Here is a 19139-nt window from a genome sequence, read left to right as displayed (position 1 = left end):
GAGGTAAGGTGTTGGGGCTGAGCTTTGGACCCAGGCAGCTCGACCCATGCGGACAGAAACTGCCCTGAACGCGCTGCGGTCCCAGGCGCTGGTGAAGGCGTGGACACGATCAGCAGAGCTGACCGCACCACAGTACCGCACGCCCCTGCCTAGCCGCTCAAGTGCTGGGATTACAGGTGTGCGCCACCGTACCTGACTCTCTTTTTAAAACGAATAAACCCCCCTTCTGATTTTGCTGGAGGCCTTGTTTTGGAGGGGTGGGCTTGTCCTGGGTATTGAACTCAAGGGTTTTCTCCCTCTGAGCTATGGCCCCAGCCCCATTTTATTTTGTATTTTGAAGAGGAAAGGTGGGGTCACCCCCCAAAAACTGAAATGCATTTTTGAGATCTAGTTTAAAAGAGTCTTTTGTGAGTAAGACCAAGAAAGACAGAATGACCTGGGGAGGCCAAACCTGCGGCCACTGAGCTCACCTCCACTGCCTGTGGCCGTCCACTCTCCTGGACGTGCTGGCCAACTCAAGTCTACAGAGCAGCCAGGACCTCTTAAGTCTGCTTTTCCATTCCTGTAACCAAACACCTTGAAAGCACAACTCAGAGGAAGAAAAGTTGATCTGGCTCACAGCTGAGGTATAGCGGTTCTGTCCACTGTCAGCTGCGTACGGTGGACCAAGAGCGGTGTCCCGCTCTCAGTTGAGACATCCAGCAGCGATCTGAGCACGGGACCAGGGACACACACAACCCCGGCCACATCCGCAGTGACCGGTGCTCACAGCCATGCCCACTTCTGACCCAAAGGCTCATGTCTTCAGCACATGAGCCTTTGGGGGGACACTCCAAGCCCAGGCCACAACAGTTATTCCATATTTAGTTAAATATTTTCTGACTAATTACCAAAAAGTTCAAGTAACAATAGGCTAATCTAATAGGTGACCCTGGACACAAAACAGGTTTCAAGGATTCCCTTCCACTGCCCCGTGCCAAACAATATTCCACCAGACGTGCACGGAAGAAACGAATTGTGACATTTTGCTTATTTTATAGAAAAACCTTACAATTTTAGCTAGAATGTCTTTCATTAAAAAAAAAAAAAAAACATTTACACTAAAAAATATTTCCTAGTGTAAAGTTCAAGGTCGAAAAAATTATCCCAACACATGGGAGCTGAAAAGAAAACATGAACTTAAGTTTCATTTGTGTAACTCAGTGGGAAATAAAAATGGAGCTGGGTCCAGTAGAGCATGCTTGTAATCCCAGCACTTGGGAGGCTGAGATAGGAGGATTATTTGTTCCGAAGCCACCTCAGCTACTTAGGGAGAGTCAGGTATAGTGGCGCACACCTATAATCCCAGCGCTTGAGAGGCCGAGACAGGAGGATCGCGTGGAATTGTGGGTGCCTATTCCCAAACATAATATAAAATAGGTCTGGGAGTACAACCCAGAGGTAGAAGGCCCCTGGGTTCCATCCCTAGTAACACACACACACACACACACACACACACACACACACACACACCATAGAAAAAAATGACATGAGCTAACTCCCCTATTAAGCATTTTTTGTTTTTAGAAGTAAAAACCAAGAAGTACTGGAAAATTGGTAAGGACCAATGAATGACATGGTTTGAATAGCGAATTTCATAAAAATAAAAAACCAGGCTTCCATCCCTTACAAACACACAAAAGCCGACTGGAGGGTGACGGCTTCCTTGGAGAAAATGTCCAAAGCCCTAACCCACCACTCAACAGGCCGAAGGACCTCGGCGCAGGCCCACAGAGTCCCCGTGAGCAGGCAGGATCTCCTGGGTCTACTGGGCGTTGTTCACTCAGCAATCAACGCAGAACAACGCGCCTTTCGTAAAAGTATCTGCAAGTCTCAACACTTTGCGTCTTTAAAAGGATGAAAGTAGAGAGATCAGCTACAATATTCTAAGAAGGTCTACACCGTCTAGGGAGAACCCCACCCCACCACGGCCTGCCTTGAGAGTCCCAAGCGGGTCTTGGTGGCTTCAGCCGAAGACGCCATTTTACAAAAACCCTGCTCCGCTCAGGGGCTGGCAGGGCACAGCAGATCTCTCTGTCATTTGTGGCAGGTTATTTGCACATCTTTGGTCAATGAGAAGAACATGAAAAGCGGGGAATCTCTCCACAGGAAACGCAAAAGCTTGACTTATTAGCTGAAAACCACCGCTTTCAGGATGAAATAGGAAAAAAATAAGCCTTGGATCAAATTCAAGTTAACCCCGCGAGCCTGTTAAGAAGTAACGTCATGCCATGTTGTTCTCTTCCTCTTTCTCCACAACAAAAGTCAAATCTGACATGTAAGTATGAACAAAACTCTAGTAACACGAGACCAGAAGCTTTACCGAACCGATTTCCAACTCAGGTTGTTTACCATCTCCTTCCTGCAGACTCATAGGGAGACTGGCCGTCTAATCTTTATATGCAAGGGTACTGACTTAAGAACAAAAAAGGCACTTAAATCTGTGTTTAAACAAGCCTAATTAAGTGGGAAATTAAGACAGTCATTTGGATAGTCGAAGCCAAAAAATGTTGGGGCTACAATTATTTGGTTATTCCAGTAAAAGCATTTTTACTTGGATTGTGTAGATAATTATCCTGATTCTCTACTTTACTTCACATATGTCAACACAGAGTAAATGAACAGATGTTCTGGAGATCACGGAATATATTTATACTCAGCACTTAGGAGCAGATCTACGCAACTATTTTTTCTCCAGTTGACTAATATTTCCTAGAAATAGTTCTGAGAGTAGGGAAAGAAGCCAAAAAAGTCTTTTTAAAAAAATTATTATGTTTTGGTATTGGGGGCTGAACTTAGGGGGCTATACCCCCAGCCCTTTTTATTTTTTTAATTTTTAATTGTTTTGCCATACTGGGGATAGAACCCAGGGGCACAGCACCTCTGAGCTACACCCCAGCCCTATTTTTTTAGTCTTTTTATTTTTGAAATAGGGTCTCGCTGAGTTGCAAAGGGCCTAAGTAAGTAGTTTAGGCTGTCCGTGAACTGCGATCCTCCATTCTCAGCCTCCCGAATCCCGGGATTACAAGCGTGCGCCCCCACGCCTGGGCCCTTTTTTATTTTGAGACGGGGGTCTCACTGAACTGCTGAGGGCCTCCATGTTTGCTGAAGATGGCCTCGAACCTGCAATCCTCCTGTCTCTACCTCCCAAATACTGGGATTACAGGTGTGTGCCACCACGCCCGGCTCAAGAAAGGCATTTTAAAGCATATTTTTGCGATTTCTAAGACGATGTAAAACATGATTAAGGATTTATAAATGTACTTAATTCATAAATGAAAAGCTGGTCAAAACGAACCCGAATGTCGACTACGGACCTCGGGCGACCCTGACGTCACGGCATGTCTTGGTAGGTTCATCAGCTGTAACGAAAGCGCCGCTCTGGTTGGGCCTGTGGACGGACTCTGGGGAGACCGAGCATGCGGGGAGAGGGAGGAGCAATCACTTTTCCTTCCAGTTTTTCTTTCAACTCAAAGCCGCTCTAAAAATAAAGTCTATTAAAAATAAGTAATACTTTAAGCCGGGCGTGGTGGCGCACACTTGTCGTCCCAGCCTTTGGGAGGCTGAGACAGGAGGATCCTGGTTCATGGACAGCCTCAGCTACTTAGTGAGGCCCTCTGCAACTCAGAGAGACCCTGTTTCAATAAAAGACTAAAAAAACAGGGCTGGGGTGCAGCTCGGAGGTAGAATGCCCCTGGGTTCCATCCGCAGCACGACACACACACACACACACACACACACACACACACACACACGGTAACAATTTTAAAGAAGATGGCCCAAATATGGAATCCGGCATTAAATCCACTGCTGATTCTAAGTCCACAGCTGCATCTAGCTGTAACACGGCACCGAGTGAGCCTAGAAATCCCATCAAGGCCGTCACTTGGGCCCCGACTGGCTGCCCCCAAAAGGAAGAGCCCTCGGGGCAGCCGGGCGCCAGGCTTTCTGCCGAGCTCGCCCCTCTACACGGACCTGTAAATTCTCACGCAAGCTCGCGCACGCGGATGAGTCGCGTGGTTTTCTGGGACTGCCGCAGAAGGAGACTCCACCAGCATCTTAAGCGACGCTTAGAAGTCAACGGGACGCGGCGCTGCGTTGTGGCCTGCCACCTTCGGGACCGCGGGGCCTCACCTTGCAGCCAGTCTCTGAAGTGCTGCAGCCACATCTTGGGCAGCTGTTGGTTTTCTTCCAACATGACGTACTTCACGTCGCTGAAGCTCTTGTGCAGGTCGTAGAGCAGGTGCTGGATGTTTGGGTAATCCGCTTTCTGGGTGACGATGTACATGTTGTAGAAAGAAAAGTACTTGAACTGCGCGGCAATAAACTCGTACTCTCTGGTTTCCCGAGGGACGATGTCCGTAAGGTCCAGCCCGTCTCTCACTCGGGTGGTCCCATAGAGGCTGACCCCCAGCAGGCCCAGGAAGAGGAGGATCACCATGACCTGCAACAGAGCAAAAGGCGGGAGTCAGACTCGAGGGGGCCCCCCGCCAGCGCCGCGCCAAGCTCTCAGCTTCTACTGTACCCCGGGGCCCAGAGGGGTCGTTTTTTCATAGGGAAAAGCATAGAAAAATAATAAGTGCATTTCTTTTTCTGGTGGTATTGGGGTTCCTGGAAGCCCTTCTACCTCCGGGCTACACTCCCAGACCTATTTTTACATTTTTATTTGGAAACAGGGTCTCCTAAGCCAGCGCGCGCGGCTGGCTTCGAACCTGTGCGATCCTCCCGTCTCTGCCTCCCAAGCGCGGGGATGACAAGCGTGCGCCACCACGCCCGGCTAATAAGTGCATTTCTAAATAACCTCATGAAGAACAGAAATGCCCACGGTGTAAGAAAAAATTTAAAAGCACACAAAAATCTTTGTAACATAGAGGTTCGCTCCTGCGGCCCTGCACTCCATGTGGATTACCTTTGGGTACCGCACACATCCTTAATTTCTTTTCCTTTCCCTTTTTGATGGTACTGGGGATGAACCCAGGGGCATTCTATCTCTGACTTCATTATCAACCCGGCTTTATGTTTTTATTCTAAAACAGGGTCTTGCTAAGTTGCTGAGGCTGGCCTCAAACTTGCAGCCCTTCTGTCTCAGCCTCCCAAGTGCTGGGATTACAGGCTTGCACCGGCGCCTCTGGCTTCATAATTTTTTTACATGGGCAAAGGAAAGCCGAAGCTCTCTGATGGAGCCAGAGGAGCTGGCTCCACTGCTCCTGGACCCGTGGGAGACGAGTTACCTTGGCTTTCGGTTTGAGGAGGAAAGGGGCATAGTGCTTCTCTGCAAAGGACGAGAGCGTCCACTTGGTACAGGGAGGCTCGAGGCAGTGCAGGCTGGAGTCGGAGAACTGGGAGAGCAGGTCCCGGGTGGAGCTGGTGCTCTCGGGCCCCTGGCAGCGGAGGGCGTCCTGGGCGACGGTGACCGGCTGCACGGAGATCTCGGAGCGCGGCTCGGCCGTGGTGTAGTAGACGTGCGTGTGCGGGTCGTACTCTGTGCGGAGCTGCACCGTGGACTGCATGGTGATGTGCGTCTCGTGGGCGAAGCCGTGGCTGCTGTAGGGGGGCGGGGGGCTGTAGCGTGTGTTGCCGGGGGCCTCCGTGTAGGCCTGAGGCTCAACCTGAATGACTCTGCTGACGCAGGGGCTGGAAGAAGGGAAAACGCGTGGTGTGTTAGGCTGCCTGCTGCCAGTGGCTGGCGCTACCCGCGGACAGAGCTCGGACTCAGGAGAAACGCCTAGTGGTCATATCGGCAGCACCGCCCCACTGATGTGGACGGAGGCTGGACTGAGTCCACGGAGGCCGAACCGTTGATCCTAAAGGAGGCCTGCGCGATAGACCCCTTCAGAGCAGAATTCCCCAAAAGGAAGAAAATAAAAACCCACCACCCCGAATTTTCTCTAGATAGATGGTTTTCAACCTGGCTCTTCTCTAGCCCAGAGAGTTATGAAACACCGACCAATCGTTGGTTATGATGAAAAATTTTAGTTTGTGTGCGTCAGAACCTCAAGGGCTGTGAGGCTGTTTGGTCGGGGGAGGGAAGAGTCCCAGGAGCTCAGGCCCCCACACCCCCAGTAAGGCATTCCGTCCAGCGTCTCCCACCCCCATCACACCATCCACCCCGTAACCGCGTTCCTGTCTAGGCCCACAGACCGGGAGATTTCTGCAAGCAGCACTCTCTCCATACCCAACTGACGGGCCACCGCGGCCTGAACATGTACCTTGTAAAACAGCAGAAAATGTCCAATCTCCTGTCCTCACGCCGATATAAATCCATGCTGAGAATTGCAGGGAAAATGAGGAGTACCATGGCAAAATTGAACACCACCACTACTGCAGCCTGGGAGAGGGAAGCGAGGTCAGAGGTCAGAAGTCAGAGGGCGCTCCTCAGCAGAGCACCGCTGTGCGGGTGAAGATGCTCTTAACGCCCCGCGCTCACTTCTACCGCTAAGAGGCCATCTCGACTAAAACAGGTCCCCGCCATTCCGGTCCTGTCCATTTCTGGTGATTCCATGAACCCAGAAGCTACAGAACACAGGAACTAAATTTCTCAAGTCTGACTAGTAACCTAGCTGAACCGAACCTGCAAAGGCCGAGAACGGACTGGCGATGTTTTATTTCAAAAGAAAAAGAAACACTTTCCCCTCCACAACACTTCTAAGAGTTCACGCAGCCCTGATATTACACTTAATATTTTGTATGTAAAGTGGGTTGAGTCTATCAAAATGTCACCTTTAAAATGTGAAATAAAATTTCACACATGTCCCCTGAGGTTTTTAATAGGCACATTCCAAATGGCCTCTGGAGCAGCCTGGGGGGTGTACGCACGGGTAACAGAGAAGGTCAAGGAGAGTTAAGCAGAAAGAAATTCCTGCGTGTGATTATAGTACGCAGAATAAATAAGTACGGATCCAAAAGTCACTCCATAACCGAGAATAAACACGGCGCTCGGTTCCGCAGCGCTTTGGCAAATCTCCCTCTGACCTAGTAAAAATTACAAAATTGGGCTGTTAATGGGGGAAGCCGACAGGACAGCTGACGGGGCCATCCTGTTCAGAGATGCAGGGAAGAGGCAGAAAAGAAAAACGGAGCTGGAATGCTGAGTAGTCAAAATAATCAGAAATTCATTTGAAAGTTAAAAACCGTGTGTGTGGGGGGGGGTTCAAAGGGCTATTTCAGAGACCTTCTCAAACTGGGTAAACGGCCCAGAGCACGAGGAAAAGCTGGCTGTAACTAGTGTCTAACAGACTCAGGAGAAACTTCACAGGAGTGTGAAAGAGATCCTGAATTTATGCTCCAGGTGAAACAGCTAGCTGGAAGTCCGGACAGATGCCTTTTGAATAACGAACTCTCCGTGAAGTCCACGAAACCATCAAATTACCCAGAGTCTCCATCTAACCTCTTTCTCTGTAAGTCTATCTTGAAAATCCCTCATCAGTTAGAAAGTACAACACAAGTCCCCTCACCACTCCAGCAAGTCCCCTCACCACTCCAACGTACACAGGCACCGTGAAGACGAGACCGGCCTGACGGGTCAAAGAATAAACGCGTCACCATCGCGATGGAAGGGCGGGCGGGCTGAGAAAAGCGGGGCAGGGCTGGGGGCTAGGGGCACGAGGTCAAATAGGACAAATCCTGCTCTCCACGGCCGACACAGAGCTGCCGTCGCAATCCAGGCTGGTAAATGTAACAGTAAAAGCGGGCTGCAGAGACCTCAGGGGAGGGTGTGGGAAGAAGCGGGTCGGGGAGAACCGTCATCCAGGTAGGATTCCTGGGAGATGGTTTTGCAGGGCTTAGAAGATGGACAGGGGCCAACGGGGAACAGGGAAGGGACAGGTGTTCCCCTTGGAGAAGACAGGACAGCAGAGTCCCGGGATGCTTACTGGTCTAAGTCACTCAGTAGCACGAGAAGCCATGAGGGACCAGGCAGTTAGTACAGGATCCATTCAGTCCCCGGGGCAACCAGGAGGTAGATGTTCTGATTGCCAGTGACAGCCGCTATTACCCAGTGAAGGCCCCAAGGCACAGGACCACTGCCTGTCTGTCACCAGCCAGCGAAGAGTTCTGGTTAGATCTGCCCCTTCCCTGGAGAATGTCCTCGGGCTCCGTAAGGACAATTAGACAACGCAGGGAGACCTTCAGGGGGCCGAGTCCCAGCTTTTGAAATTATGGTGGCGTTTCCAATGCAATGGGGAGGTCAGAATGAACTGTATGCTTGTCTTGGGGAAAAGTCCCTGAGAATAGGGCAGACCCCAAAATACAGAGCCACACAGGCACACCGCCCAGGAGCCGGCCACCGCACCCTGAGTTCTCCACAGTGGCTGCAGAACCCCTGATCCTGCGCCTCATTGATAAAGAAACCCGACAGGCATCTTGCCCTGGGTCTCCTGAGATGGCAGTGGGAGGAGAGAGAAGAGCCGAGGCAGCTCCTCATCTGAGTTGCCTCCTATGAAGGATTACACAGGAGAGGAAGGAACACTTCCTGAACACAGGACAACTCCAGCATCCTCGAAGGTACACCAAAAACAAGCAGCAAAGATTCTCAGTAAGGAAGTTAACAGGCAGTTTCAAGAAATTCTAAGTAAATCAGAAAAGCCAGCGGAAAGGATCTCACACTGAGCACATTCTAATGTCCCCATTCCAGAAGCTTCCCTGTGGCCCTGCGGAGACCCTTGGAGAGGGCCTCCTGTAAAACTACTGGCCTGGTGAACAAGCAGGGGCTCTGTTCTGGGAGTTTCCACCTAAGAACCAATACAGACCTGCTGAGGACACTGGTCCCCAAGACGTAAACTACACGGACAGAGTTCCCTGGTACACACTGGCGTTTGCCAGCAGGAGGTACGTATGATAAGGAAGTTTAAGGCAGTTTCTTGGGGGTAAAAAACCTGCTCTTTTAGTCGGGCCACAAAATTGAAAAAACCCACAGGTCACCTGGGTTATTATCGGGCAGATTCTCTTTGAGTGTCCCCCTTTCATTGTATCATCTACAAATGTAACCACGGTGAACACCAGAGTCACAGCTTAACACAGCTCACCAAATGAGCAAGAAGGTACAATCATCAGTGTCATTTTGGGGGACAGGGGCGGTTCCGAAGATTGAAACCAAGGGCTTTCTATCTCTGAACTGCAACCCTCCCCCCCAGCCCTTTTTATTTTATTTTATTTTGGTGGTACTGGGGTTCCTGGAAGCCCTTCTACCTCCGGGCTGCACTCCCAGACCTATTCTTACATTTTTATTTGGAAACAGGGTCTCCTAAGCCAGCGCACGCGGCTGGCTTCGAACCTGCGCGATCCTCCTGTCTCCGCCTCCTAACCGCGGGAATTACAAGCGTGCGCCACCACGCCCGGCTGACCTTTTTATTTTGATACAGGGTCTCCCTAAGTTTCTGAGGCTGGCCTCGAACCTGTAATCCTCTGGCCTCAGCCTCCCAAGTACTAGGACTAAGTACTAGGACTGTGTATAGCGGTCAGTTTTGAATGTGGTCACTACATGTCAAAGGGAACCAGGGCGAGGTGTGGCGGTGCATGCTGGTAATCCCGACACTTGGAGACAGGAAATAGAGGGACACAGTTAGGAGGCCAGCCTCAAATTTAGCGAGGCCCTCTGGCTTAGGAAGATCCTTTTGCAAAATAAACAAAAGGGGCTGGCTGTGTTTGTGCACACATGTTGTCCTAGGAATTGGGAGGCTGAGACAGGAAGATTGCAGGTTCAAGGACAGCCTTAGCAAGTAGTGAAACGCTTATTAACCTAGTGAGACCCCATTTCAAAATAAAATAAAATAGGGCTGGGGTGTTGCTCAGAGGTAGAATGCCCTTGGGTTCAATCCCTAGCACAATAAATAAATAAATAAATAAATATTTTTAAAAAGAGGGGGCTGGGAGTATACCTAGGAGACAGAGCATCCTGGGCTCAATTCCAAGTACCTAAATACCTACATACACACATATATACACACATACGTAAGAACCAAGACAAAATTTCTGACGGCCACTTAAATACTTTTTCTTTTTTTCTTTTTACTTTTGTTTTTGAGAAAAAAAAATGAGCCCAAGCTTTATGGGAAGCCATTTTGTGTGTATGCGTGTGTATGTGGTGCTGGTGATTAAACCAGGGGCATTCTACCGCTGAGCTATACCCCCAGCCCCATTTTATTTTTTATTTAGAAACATTTGTTTAATTACTAAGTTGCTGAAAGCCGCAGCACACTGCAATTTTTTATTTCTTACTGATTGCACTCCTCCTGTGTCAGCCTCCCATGTACTGGCATTAAAGGTGTGTGCCCCCACGCCTGCCGGGAAGCCACCCTTTGATAAACGAGGTGTCTCGGAAGCTCTCACTGCAGTTATTCAAGCTGAAACCGTGACTCAGAATACAAGTGTGAAAGCCGCAGTGCTCACATCGCCTTTGTGAGGTGCTTACCTTGGGAGAACTTAGTGTGCTGGACTTTCTAAAAGGCTACTCCTCGTAAGGAAAGCTCAGGTAGCTTTTCAGACCAGCACCCCAGGGGTATCACTAAAGCAGGGTCGGCCTTGATGAACCATCAGTATGTACTGAGAGAGGAGAGGAGAGAATAGAGGGGAAAGAAAAGGAGTGTAAGCAGATCAGGAACGGAGCAGCCGAGACAGCACGGGGCAGGCAGTTCACAGGACACAGGAGAGCAGGCGGAGGCCACGGCCCGCTACTCAAAGCCGCTACGACAGTCTCTCAATACCAGAGTCAGCTGCACACACGACAGGAAGAGACACAGCGTGGGGCGGACCGGGCGGGGGGCAAAACGGCACCCGACGCTTCAGCCAGACCCGAGGGCTTCACCGGCGCCTCTCTCTCTCCTATCGCTAAGCAGGTGGATATTTTAATTTTCCTGTGTTGAGGTTCCAGTTTGAGATTTAATGTCACGCATTTATTCACTCACTATTTCTATTTCTATTTCTATATGAATTTTAATGAAAATAAGCCCCTTTTCAGTATCTCTCCTCTGGGGCTGGTGGCATTGGCGCGTGGCACATCTCTTCTCAGGTCTTGTACTGAATGTTGAGGAAGCCTCGGATCCTGGACACAGCAGGATCAGGCCCTGTGCGGGCCTCTACTGGTAACTCAAGTAAAACTCAAATGCCGTATTTAGAGTAGTACTTCTCGTGGGATACATGTGTGAGACCGGAGAGCTCTGAGCACGTCAACAGAAGCGTAAGTATAAACCGACGCGCCATCTGGCGCTTCTCTTTCTGGACACCCTCCTCAGCGCCTTCTGCTGCGTGTAGCAACATCTCTGAGCTGGATGTGACAGCCACGGGATGCCAAGGGGCACCCGGAGCGGGTTCCTTTAGGCCAGCTTAGGAATTACCCTACATGTACAAAAGGAAGGAGGAGGCCAGCGTTGCTTTCCTCTTTCTCTGAAATCAACAGCTGGAGCTTAAAAATTTGAAATCAAATCACACAACTTCAGTCAGTCCCATCTTGGAATATGTAAACCCTGGACCACAGGGGCTGAGAAAACCATGTCCCAGAAGGGCCAACTGCGTGCCTCATCTGCTGCCATTGGTCGCTCTGGGGATTCCTGTAACTCCCAAGTAGTTTAAAGGCAGCGTCAGAGCCGGGCGTGGTGGTGCACGCTTGTAATCTCAACACTTGGGAGGCTGAGACGGGAGGATGGCGGTTCACGGCCAGCCTCAGCCACTTAGTGAGGCCCTCCGCAACTTAGTGAGACCCTGTTTCAAAATAAAGAATAAAAAACAGGGCCGGGAGTGTAGCTCGGAGGTAGAATGCGCCTGGGTTCCATCCCCAGTACTGCACACACAAAAGGCAATGTCAGGAATTTCCTCAGAGCATGGGACAGACCATCGCTGCATCTCCATTCTAGGGAACTCTCTCTCCACTCTAAGCTGGCTCTTTGGACAAATACCTGCGTGGCTCTGGGTGTGAAAGGGCCCAGTTGGAAGGAGAGGACAGGAGGAGGGAGCTACGTGCATTGCAGGAAAGCGTGAGAGGCATCTTGAGTTTGCTCAGGCAGCCATTACAACAGGAGACCAAAAAACCCAAGAGAAGACGAAGAGGAGAAAACAGACACACTGGCTGAGGGAAGAGGGAACAAGGCCCCAAGGGAGGCCCCAAGGGAGGCCCCCAGGGAGGCCCCTGGCAGTGAATGGCCAATAGCTTGTGAATGGCCAACAGCGCTCTCTAGCTTGTGATTTTAAGCGACTCCCTCCTCCAGCTACCAGGCAACCTCATCTTCCTTATCAAGGCATCTGCTCTCCACGACCGCCTTGGATGACAGCTGGAGCCCCCCCTGGGACAGCAAAAGACAGGGTGGCAGACTGGGCCGGGTGACCAGCCCACGGGAGGTGTCTAGAAGCAGGGACGGCCAACAGGCTGGCGCAGCGCAGCGCGAAGGGGCCGGGAGGACACCGAGTGGCCCCCGGTCCCGTCGGAGCTGAAGCGTGGTGGGCAGCTCCACAGGTGACCGGCCCTTGGGCTGCAAGGCCTGGGAGGAGCACTTTTTTGGGGGAGCAGAACAGAGCCGCAGGTGCAGGAGTGCTATTTTCGGTTGCAGCAGTAACAGACATGCCCAACTGGAGGAGAAGCAGACGGGAGACATCGAACTCGAACGTGGGGCGCACGGCTAAGCATCACCAGAAACCTGCTCGCAGGAAACTCACCTGCAGAGAAAAGGCCCGCAGGGCGGGAATGGGGATTAAGGCGGCCATGAAGAAGGCAGTCACATTGCTGATGGAGGTGAGGGCCACGCTGGCTCCTGTGCGTTTGAGGCACTCCCCGGTCCTGTCCTGGGGACGAGAGAGCACAGCGTTGAGAGCCGCACACACCACAGTCTGCCCTTCTGGGCACAGACTGTGAACATCCACAGCAAAGCAACACAGTCGGACTTCCCGATCCTGGCGTTGGAGGACGAGGAAGGGCTGCTTGCGGCCCTAAGCCTACCATGGACATCGTTCAGCACGATCTAATCATGTGATCCTCACCATTACTATCACCCAAAACAAAAAGCTGCCAGGTAATGACGTGTGTGCGCGTGTGTGAGGGAGAAAGAGACGGACAGGTACTGAGGACTGAACCCAGGGGAGTTCTACCTCTGAGCTACATCCCCAGCCATACTTTATATTTGGAAACAGGGAAGTTGCTGAGGCCTTTGTTAAGTTTCTGAGAGGCTGGCCTTGAACTAGCGATCCTCCTGTCTCAGCTTCCCAAGCACTGGGACGGCAGGCCGTACCACTACACCCAGCTAAACGGAGATTTTAATATGACTTAAAATAGAGGAAAATGCAAAGTGATAGACAATCCCAGAGATGCAAACGTGGGCTTTGGAAAAGGGAGGGCAGTGCTACGAAGAGTCACCCTAAAAGCCCTGTTCCAGTTTGGTCTGGGGTGTCGCTGCGCACGGACGGGCTCTGGAGCAGAGGAGACACCAGGGTTGACGGCATTAACGGGAGGTGTGGAACCTCCGTGAAGGCCCTGGTTGGAGGAGGCAGAGCACTGCAGGTGTGCCCCGGAAATGTATTCCCTGCGCAGGTGTCTCTCTCCCTCCCTTTCCTGGAGGCAACAGGGAAGCAGCTTTGACCTATATACTGCCACACGCTCGGCCTCACCTTCGGCAGAAGCCAAGGATCCCAGGCAGAAAGCCCTGAAACCAGGAACCCAATCAACCTTTCCTCTTTTTTTTTTTTTGCAGTACTGGGTATGAAACCCAGGGGCATTCTACCTCCAAGCTACACCCTCAGGCCTTTTTTTTTAGTGGTACTGGGGTTCCTGGAAGACCTTCTACCTCTGGGCTACACTCCCAGACCTATTTTATATTTTTTTATTTGGAAACAGGGTCTCTTATGCCAGCACGCTGGCTCCGAACCAGCGCGATCCTCCTGTCTCCGCCTCCCAAGCGCGGGGATTACAAGCGTGCGCCACCACGCCCGGCTCAGCCCTATTTTTTTATTCTTTATTTTGAATCCGGGTCTCCCTGAGTTGCAGAGGGCCTAAGTAGCTGAGGCTGTCCTCCCATCGGGATCCTCCCGGCTCAGCCTCCGGAGTGCTGGGATTACAGCGTGCCCACCACGCCCAGCTTCCCTCTAGTGGTTTTGCCAGGCCATTTGGTCACCGAGATGAGACTCGGGCTATACCACACCCCGTTTCTAAAGGTATCCCGGAAGCTCTGAGACCTCGCACGCTGACGTGTCCCGAGATCCCTTCAGCTTGTTTTATTTATTTAGGGCCAGCGACGTGTCATTTGACTTGGGATTGGATAACAAGTAGGCCACATTGAGAAAAATTAAAGGACGAGTGCTTGGCAACAGAGAGGACCTGCGGTGTCCCTGTCCCCCGCTCCGCTCAAGCCTCCTCCTTTGGATTTGCAATTACCTCGAAAGGGATCCTCTTATTCTGTCCCGTCTCACTAAACGCGTGCGCCAGAAGGAAGACGTCGTCCACGCCGACGCCGAGGGCGAGAAAGGGCAAAACCTGCAGGGAGGCAGAACCCGCGGCATCAGGCGTGGCGCTCACCGGGGTCACCCCAAATCCCCAACACTGGCCCCAGTGCCCCTGGGCCCTCCAAAGGGAGCGTGTGTGCACCTGCAGCCAAGAACTTCCTTTCTCTGGCAACTCATGCCCTGAGTCAAGCACTTTCAGGGGTACCGTGGTGGCTCTAGGGTACCTCTAAGGTGCAGTTACGATCTCATCTTCTCCCCCCGCCCATTCTCTCCTTGTACTGGGGATGAACCTAGGGGCACTCTACCTCTGAGATACACCCTCAACAGGGTGGTTGCTAAGTGACTGCAACTGGCCCCAAACCTGTGATCCCCTGTCTCAGCCTCCAAGTACTGGGATTACAGGCATGCACCACCCGCCTGGCACAGTCATTTCCTGAAGCTGGTAACTGAGGAGGAATCAGACTCCATCTCTGCTCATCTACAACTCAGATGGCGCGGGACACCCAGGGAGGGGGTCAAGGGCAGCGACGGCCTCCTTTCTCTGGTACCTGAGTTGTTGCAGCGTTAAAGGAGATCCCGATCAAGGAACACAGGCCCAGTCCTGCGGCCACTGACAGGGCGACCAGGAGGACGCCAGCCAGCCCCACGGCACCCTGGGACTTGGAGCAGTCCCAGCGTAGCATGGTCAGGCAGGCGTAGGCGAGCTGAGGGCGGGAGGGGCGAGGTGGGAGCAGGGCACGGAGACACAAAACGGGCGCATGAGAACGTGTACGAAACGCAACATTCCCACCCCTCGCCCCGAGGTGGAAGTCACTACACCAGCCACGACACTTGACATTAAGGCTTTCACAGGAACTGAAGCAATTCAAAGATGGAAGGATTGCAAATTGGCGGGGAAGGAGGATAATTTACACGACTGCTTTTTTTTTTTTTTTTTTGGTACTAGGTACTGAACCTAGGAGTGTTCTATCTCCAAGCTACACTCCCAGCCCTACATTATTGTTATGTTGAAACAGGGTCTTATTAAGTTGCTGAGGGCCTAAGTTTCTGAGGCTGGCCTTGGAACTTGTGATCCTCATGTATCAGTCTCCCAAGGACTGGGATTACGGGCATGTGCCACCATGCCCGATTACACAACCACTTTTTAACCATGATGCAGATGAGCTCTGTCTTGGATACACATGTACCTTACGAGCCCTTTAAAAATCAGAATAGTGGGGGGAAAAACTTTAAAAAAAGTAAAAACTCAAAAAACAAAAAGACCAACATGATCCAGCCCAAAGCCCAGGGGTCCCAGGCTGGACAGTTACCATCAGTAAGTAGCCACTGGCCACGCGGATGACGCTGACATCAGAGAAAGACTTGAGGATGTCGTCCAGGGTGGTGGTGGTGAAGGACAGGACCTCCTGGGTGGAGTTCTGCGCCACACTCTGATGGACCACCTGCCACACAACACAGGCTGAATCCCAAATGGAATCGATGCTTCGGGAGCACCAGCCGCTACCCTCGGGTGCACAGCTCCCACCCACCCTGGCTTTCTGGTGCTTTGGCTAGAAGTCCCGTTGATTCAGGTGGATGGGTGGGGAGGCTGGACTTGGACTCATGTTAAGGGCCCGGGGGCCCAGGACAATGAGAGCGATCGCTGATGGAACTCTCTCAGAACGCTTTCTTTACTCCCCGTCCGAGATTCCCTTAACTCTCTACAACTGATTTGCGGTCCTATCAGTTCCCCTTAATCCCAAACAACTCATTCTTAGAGACCTGGCTCCCTGCCCGCCATCTGCTGGCTACTTTTAAAAGGTCGCGTGCAGCTCAGCAGAGGTCACGGGTTGAGGAAGAAAGCCCAGCCCCCGTCACCTGACCTGACCTGACCAAGGGCCGAGGCTGTGAACAGATTCCACGCCTTGCTAATGTTTTCCAGACACCTTTTCTTACTCACCCAGTGTTTTTTTTTTTTTTTTCAACATGGTTAAACATTTTGGGGCACCCCAGTTAGAATTAATTTCTCTCAAATAGGATCCTGAGACTTTCAATTATCATGAAAAAAAAAAAAAAGTTGGCATCCCATCGGGCGTCCGGAATTTTAGTCTGTGTTGAAAATAAATCTAACAGAAAAAAGGCTTTCCGTAGTGGCGAAGGGCAGCAAGCCCCGGGGGGCCTGGCGGGCCTACCTCCATGTACGTCCTCTGCCAGGCTTCCAAGATCGCGGCAGCCTTGTCCTCGTTCCAGTTGATGTGGGACACGTACTCGTAGCCCTTGAAGTGCTCGTACATCTGTTTGGGGGTCATCAGCTGGAACATGGTCTGTAGGGCGTGGGCACTGCGACGGGGCAGGGGTGGGGAGGCAGGTCAGCGCCCGCCGGCGAGGTTTCCCAAACCGGGCCCTGTGCGCAGCGCCGCCCGCCTGCTCCGTCTGTTTCCATTCAAACGGGGCTGGGACGGTGATTTTATTTAATAGATTGATGTGCCATATTAAAGGTGTAACCTTACAAACCTTTTACAGATAGACCCCAAAATTAAATTAATAGGCAATTTCCTTTCTCAGTCTCTATTCCATGAAACGGGAAGGGGAGAGGCAAGATGGCTTGACCAGACCCAGCGGTGCGGCAGTGCGCACTTGCTGTGCGGAAACCCCAGACGACGCGTTTCCCAAGGGAGGCATCTCAGATGAAGCGCCCGACCCCAGGACGCCTAGAGTCCGCAAGGGCACGGAGGATGACCTCATCTAGGCTTTAGTTCCGTCTTTGCTCAACAGTGCACGGTATCGCTCAGCTCCCGCCATCCACCTACGTCGCGCCATGCCTGGTGTCTCCGGCCCCCTTACTTCCACACAACCCACCGTCAACAACTCGTTTTGATGAAAACTACAAATCCATTCTAGACAGATTCCCCCCGAGGTGCCTTTCCAAGCTGGTCTGGTCTGCTAAATATTTCCTGATACTGGATCCCACCATATGGTTATATAGGACAGCAGTTAAGTATGGATATAAATACGCTTGGAAATGCCAGAGGGGAAGTGGGTTTTAAGGAAAGGAGGAAAAAAGAGACGGCTCACACGTTACCTGACAAGCTTCCCGGTGCTGTTCTTGACTGTGCCACCCACGATCAACTCTTCCTGCCAGCGCATATACTTTCTGGATAATCCATGGCACCCACCGTTCAGAATAAGGGCCATATCAAGAGGCTAAAATAAAAAGACAGCCACATAATTGCAGGAATTAGTAGGCAGGTCACACGCCTTGTTAAAATCCAGCGAATTAAGGGATTGTCTGTTGCAGAGGACATTAAGAACAAGGCTAATGAGAGGCGTGCGGCAAATCTTACAGCAAAATTTAGCTCTACAAACAAGCTTAATTCTGTAGACCGAAAGAAAGAAAAAAACTCAAGGAGAGTGAAATCTTAAAAATGAAAATACTAAGGAGAACCGGAAGGAGACGGGACGGCTCTTCTCTCCGCCTCGGAAGGCCGGGCGGCCGCACTCACCTTGGTCGCGTTTTTGTTGGGGGCAGTGGCGGGGCAATCCGGGTCGGCGGGATTGAGGCAGGGGCGGTCCATGTAGCCGTGACCCACTTCAGCCTTGGTCAGCATTTCCTCCCAGCTGTCCACTTGGTAGTTTATTTTCTTTAGCTCTTCTAGGAATTCCAAAGGGTCAAAGTTTGTCCACCGCAAAGGCGGCTTACCTCTGCGAAAGAAATTAGGAGGTGAGACTGTGAAAAGCAGCTTCCGACCCATGGGAAAGGAACGCGGCCGCATGTTCTGCAGGCACACCGCAGAGGCCTTTCTATGGGGCTGCTGTGATGCTGGGACCCTGGCACAAAGACCTAAATGGTCCTTTCCAGTCTGTCCACGACTGAAGACCGCAAGCACAGGGCTTACAATCTAATGAAAGCATCAAAGAATCTGAATGACTAGTATATCCTATTTAATATCTTAAGAAACTAGGTTGCCGGGCGTGGTGGCGCACGCTCGTCATCCCCGCGCTTGGGAGGCGGAGACAGGAGGATCGTGCTGGTTCGGAGCCAGCCGCGCTGGCTTAAGAGACCCTGTTTCCAAATAAAAAAAATATAAAACAGGTCTGGGAGTGTAGCCCGGAGGTAGAAGGGCTTCCAGGAACCCCAGTACCACCATTAAAATAAAGAAAAAAGAAAAAAGAAACTAGGCAATGGGTACTGCTAGCAGAAGACTGGGATTCAAAATTCAAGAAAAAAAAGGGGGGGAGAGGGGATTAGCGCTCTGCTAATTCTGTCCATCCAAACATTTGATCTGTACCCCTTCAACAGTCCCGGCCATCCGAGCTCTCTCTGCAGCCCGGCAGTCAGGCGGGCGAGCCCCCGTGGCCTCCGCCATCACCACCAGCACAGCCTCTGCGCCCCCCCCCCACTCACGTTGGCATTTGTGCTGTTGACAGACCAGAAAGGCTTTTAGCTGCCTGTTATGTGGTTCAAACCACACTGTAGCTGCTCAGCCAGGCTGAAGTCATTATTCAGAATCTCCCAACCAGAAAACACAAAACCCCTTATTTCCCCCATCTAAAACTGTACACTGAAGGTCAGGGGATGGCCACTGCAAATTACTTTCTCAGATACGTGTGAGCCAGGACCCAAACAATGACCCCAGCACTACCTCTTGCATAATTAATTGAAAATGTCTACAGCAATTAACCATCATTCTTGAAATGACGCA

At 51.4% G+C, this 19139-nt stretch overlaps 1 protein-coding gene across 1 annotated transcript in view; it reads right to left on the bottom strand.

Annotated features, from left to right (window-relative positions):
• The window catches only part of PTCH1 (patched 1), a gene marked incomplete at both ends in the record, with an annotated part of 67818 nt that overhangs the window by 18317 nt on the left and 30362 nt on the right, over nucleotides 1–19139 (bottom strand). The window contains 10 exons of the mRNA XM_080709022.1: nucleotides 4174–4483; nucleotides 5271–5673; nucleotides 6249–6367; nucleotides 12682–12807; nucleotides 14390–14488; nucleotides 15006–15161; nucleotides 15768–15899; nucleotides 16629–16776; nucleotides 17519–17640; nucleotides 17940–18138. Coding sequence (XP_080565148.1) covers nucleotides 4174–4483; nucleotides 5271–5673; nucleotides 6249–6367; nucleotides 12682–12807; nucleotides 14390–14488; nucleotides 15006–15161; nucleotides 15768–15899; nucleotides 16629–16776; nucleotides 17519–17640; nucleotides 17940–18138 — 1814 coding nt within the window. The remainder of the gene's footprint in view (nucleotides 1–4173; nucleotides 4484–5270; nucleotides 5674–6248; nucleotides 6368–12681; nucleotides 12808–14389; nucleotides 14489–15005; nucleotides 15162–15767; nucleotides 15900–16628; nucleotides 16777–17518; nucleotides 17641–17939; nucleotides 18139–19139) is intronic.

The sequence above is a fragment of the Muscardinus avellanarius genome, assembly GCF_963383645.1.
Source record: "Muscardinus avellanarius genome assembly, chromosome: 13".
Taxonomy (NCBI): Eukaryota; Metazoa; Chordata; class Mammalia; order Rodentia; family Gliridae; genus Muscardinus; species Muscardinus avellanarius.
The sequence above is the reverse complement of the archived record's forward strand: the minus strand, read 5'-3'. Positions and strand labels throughout refer to the sequence as shown.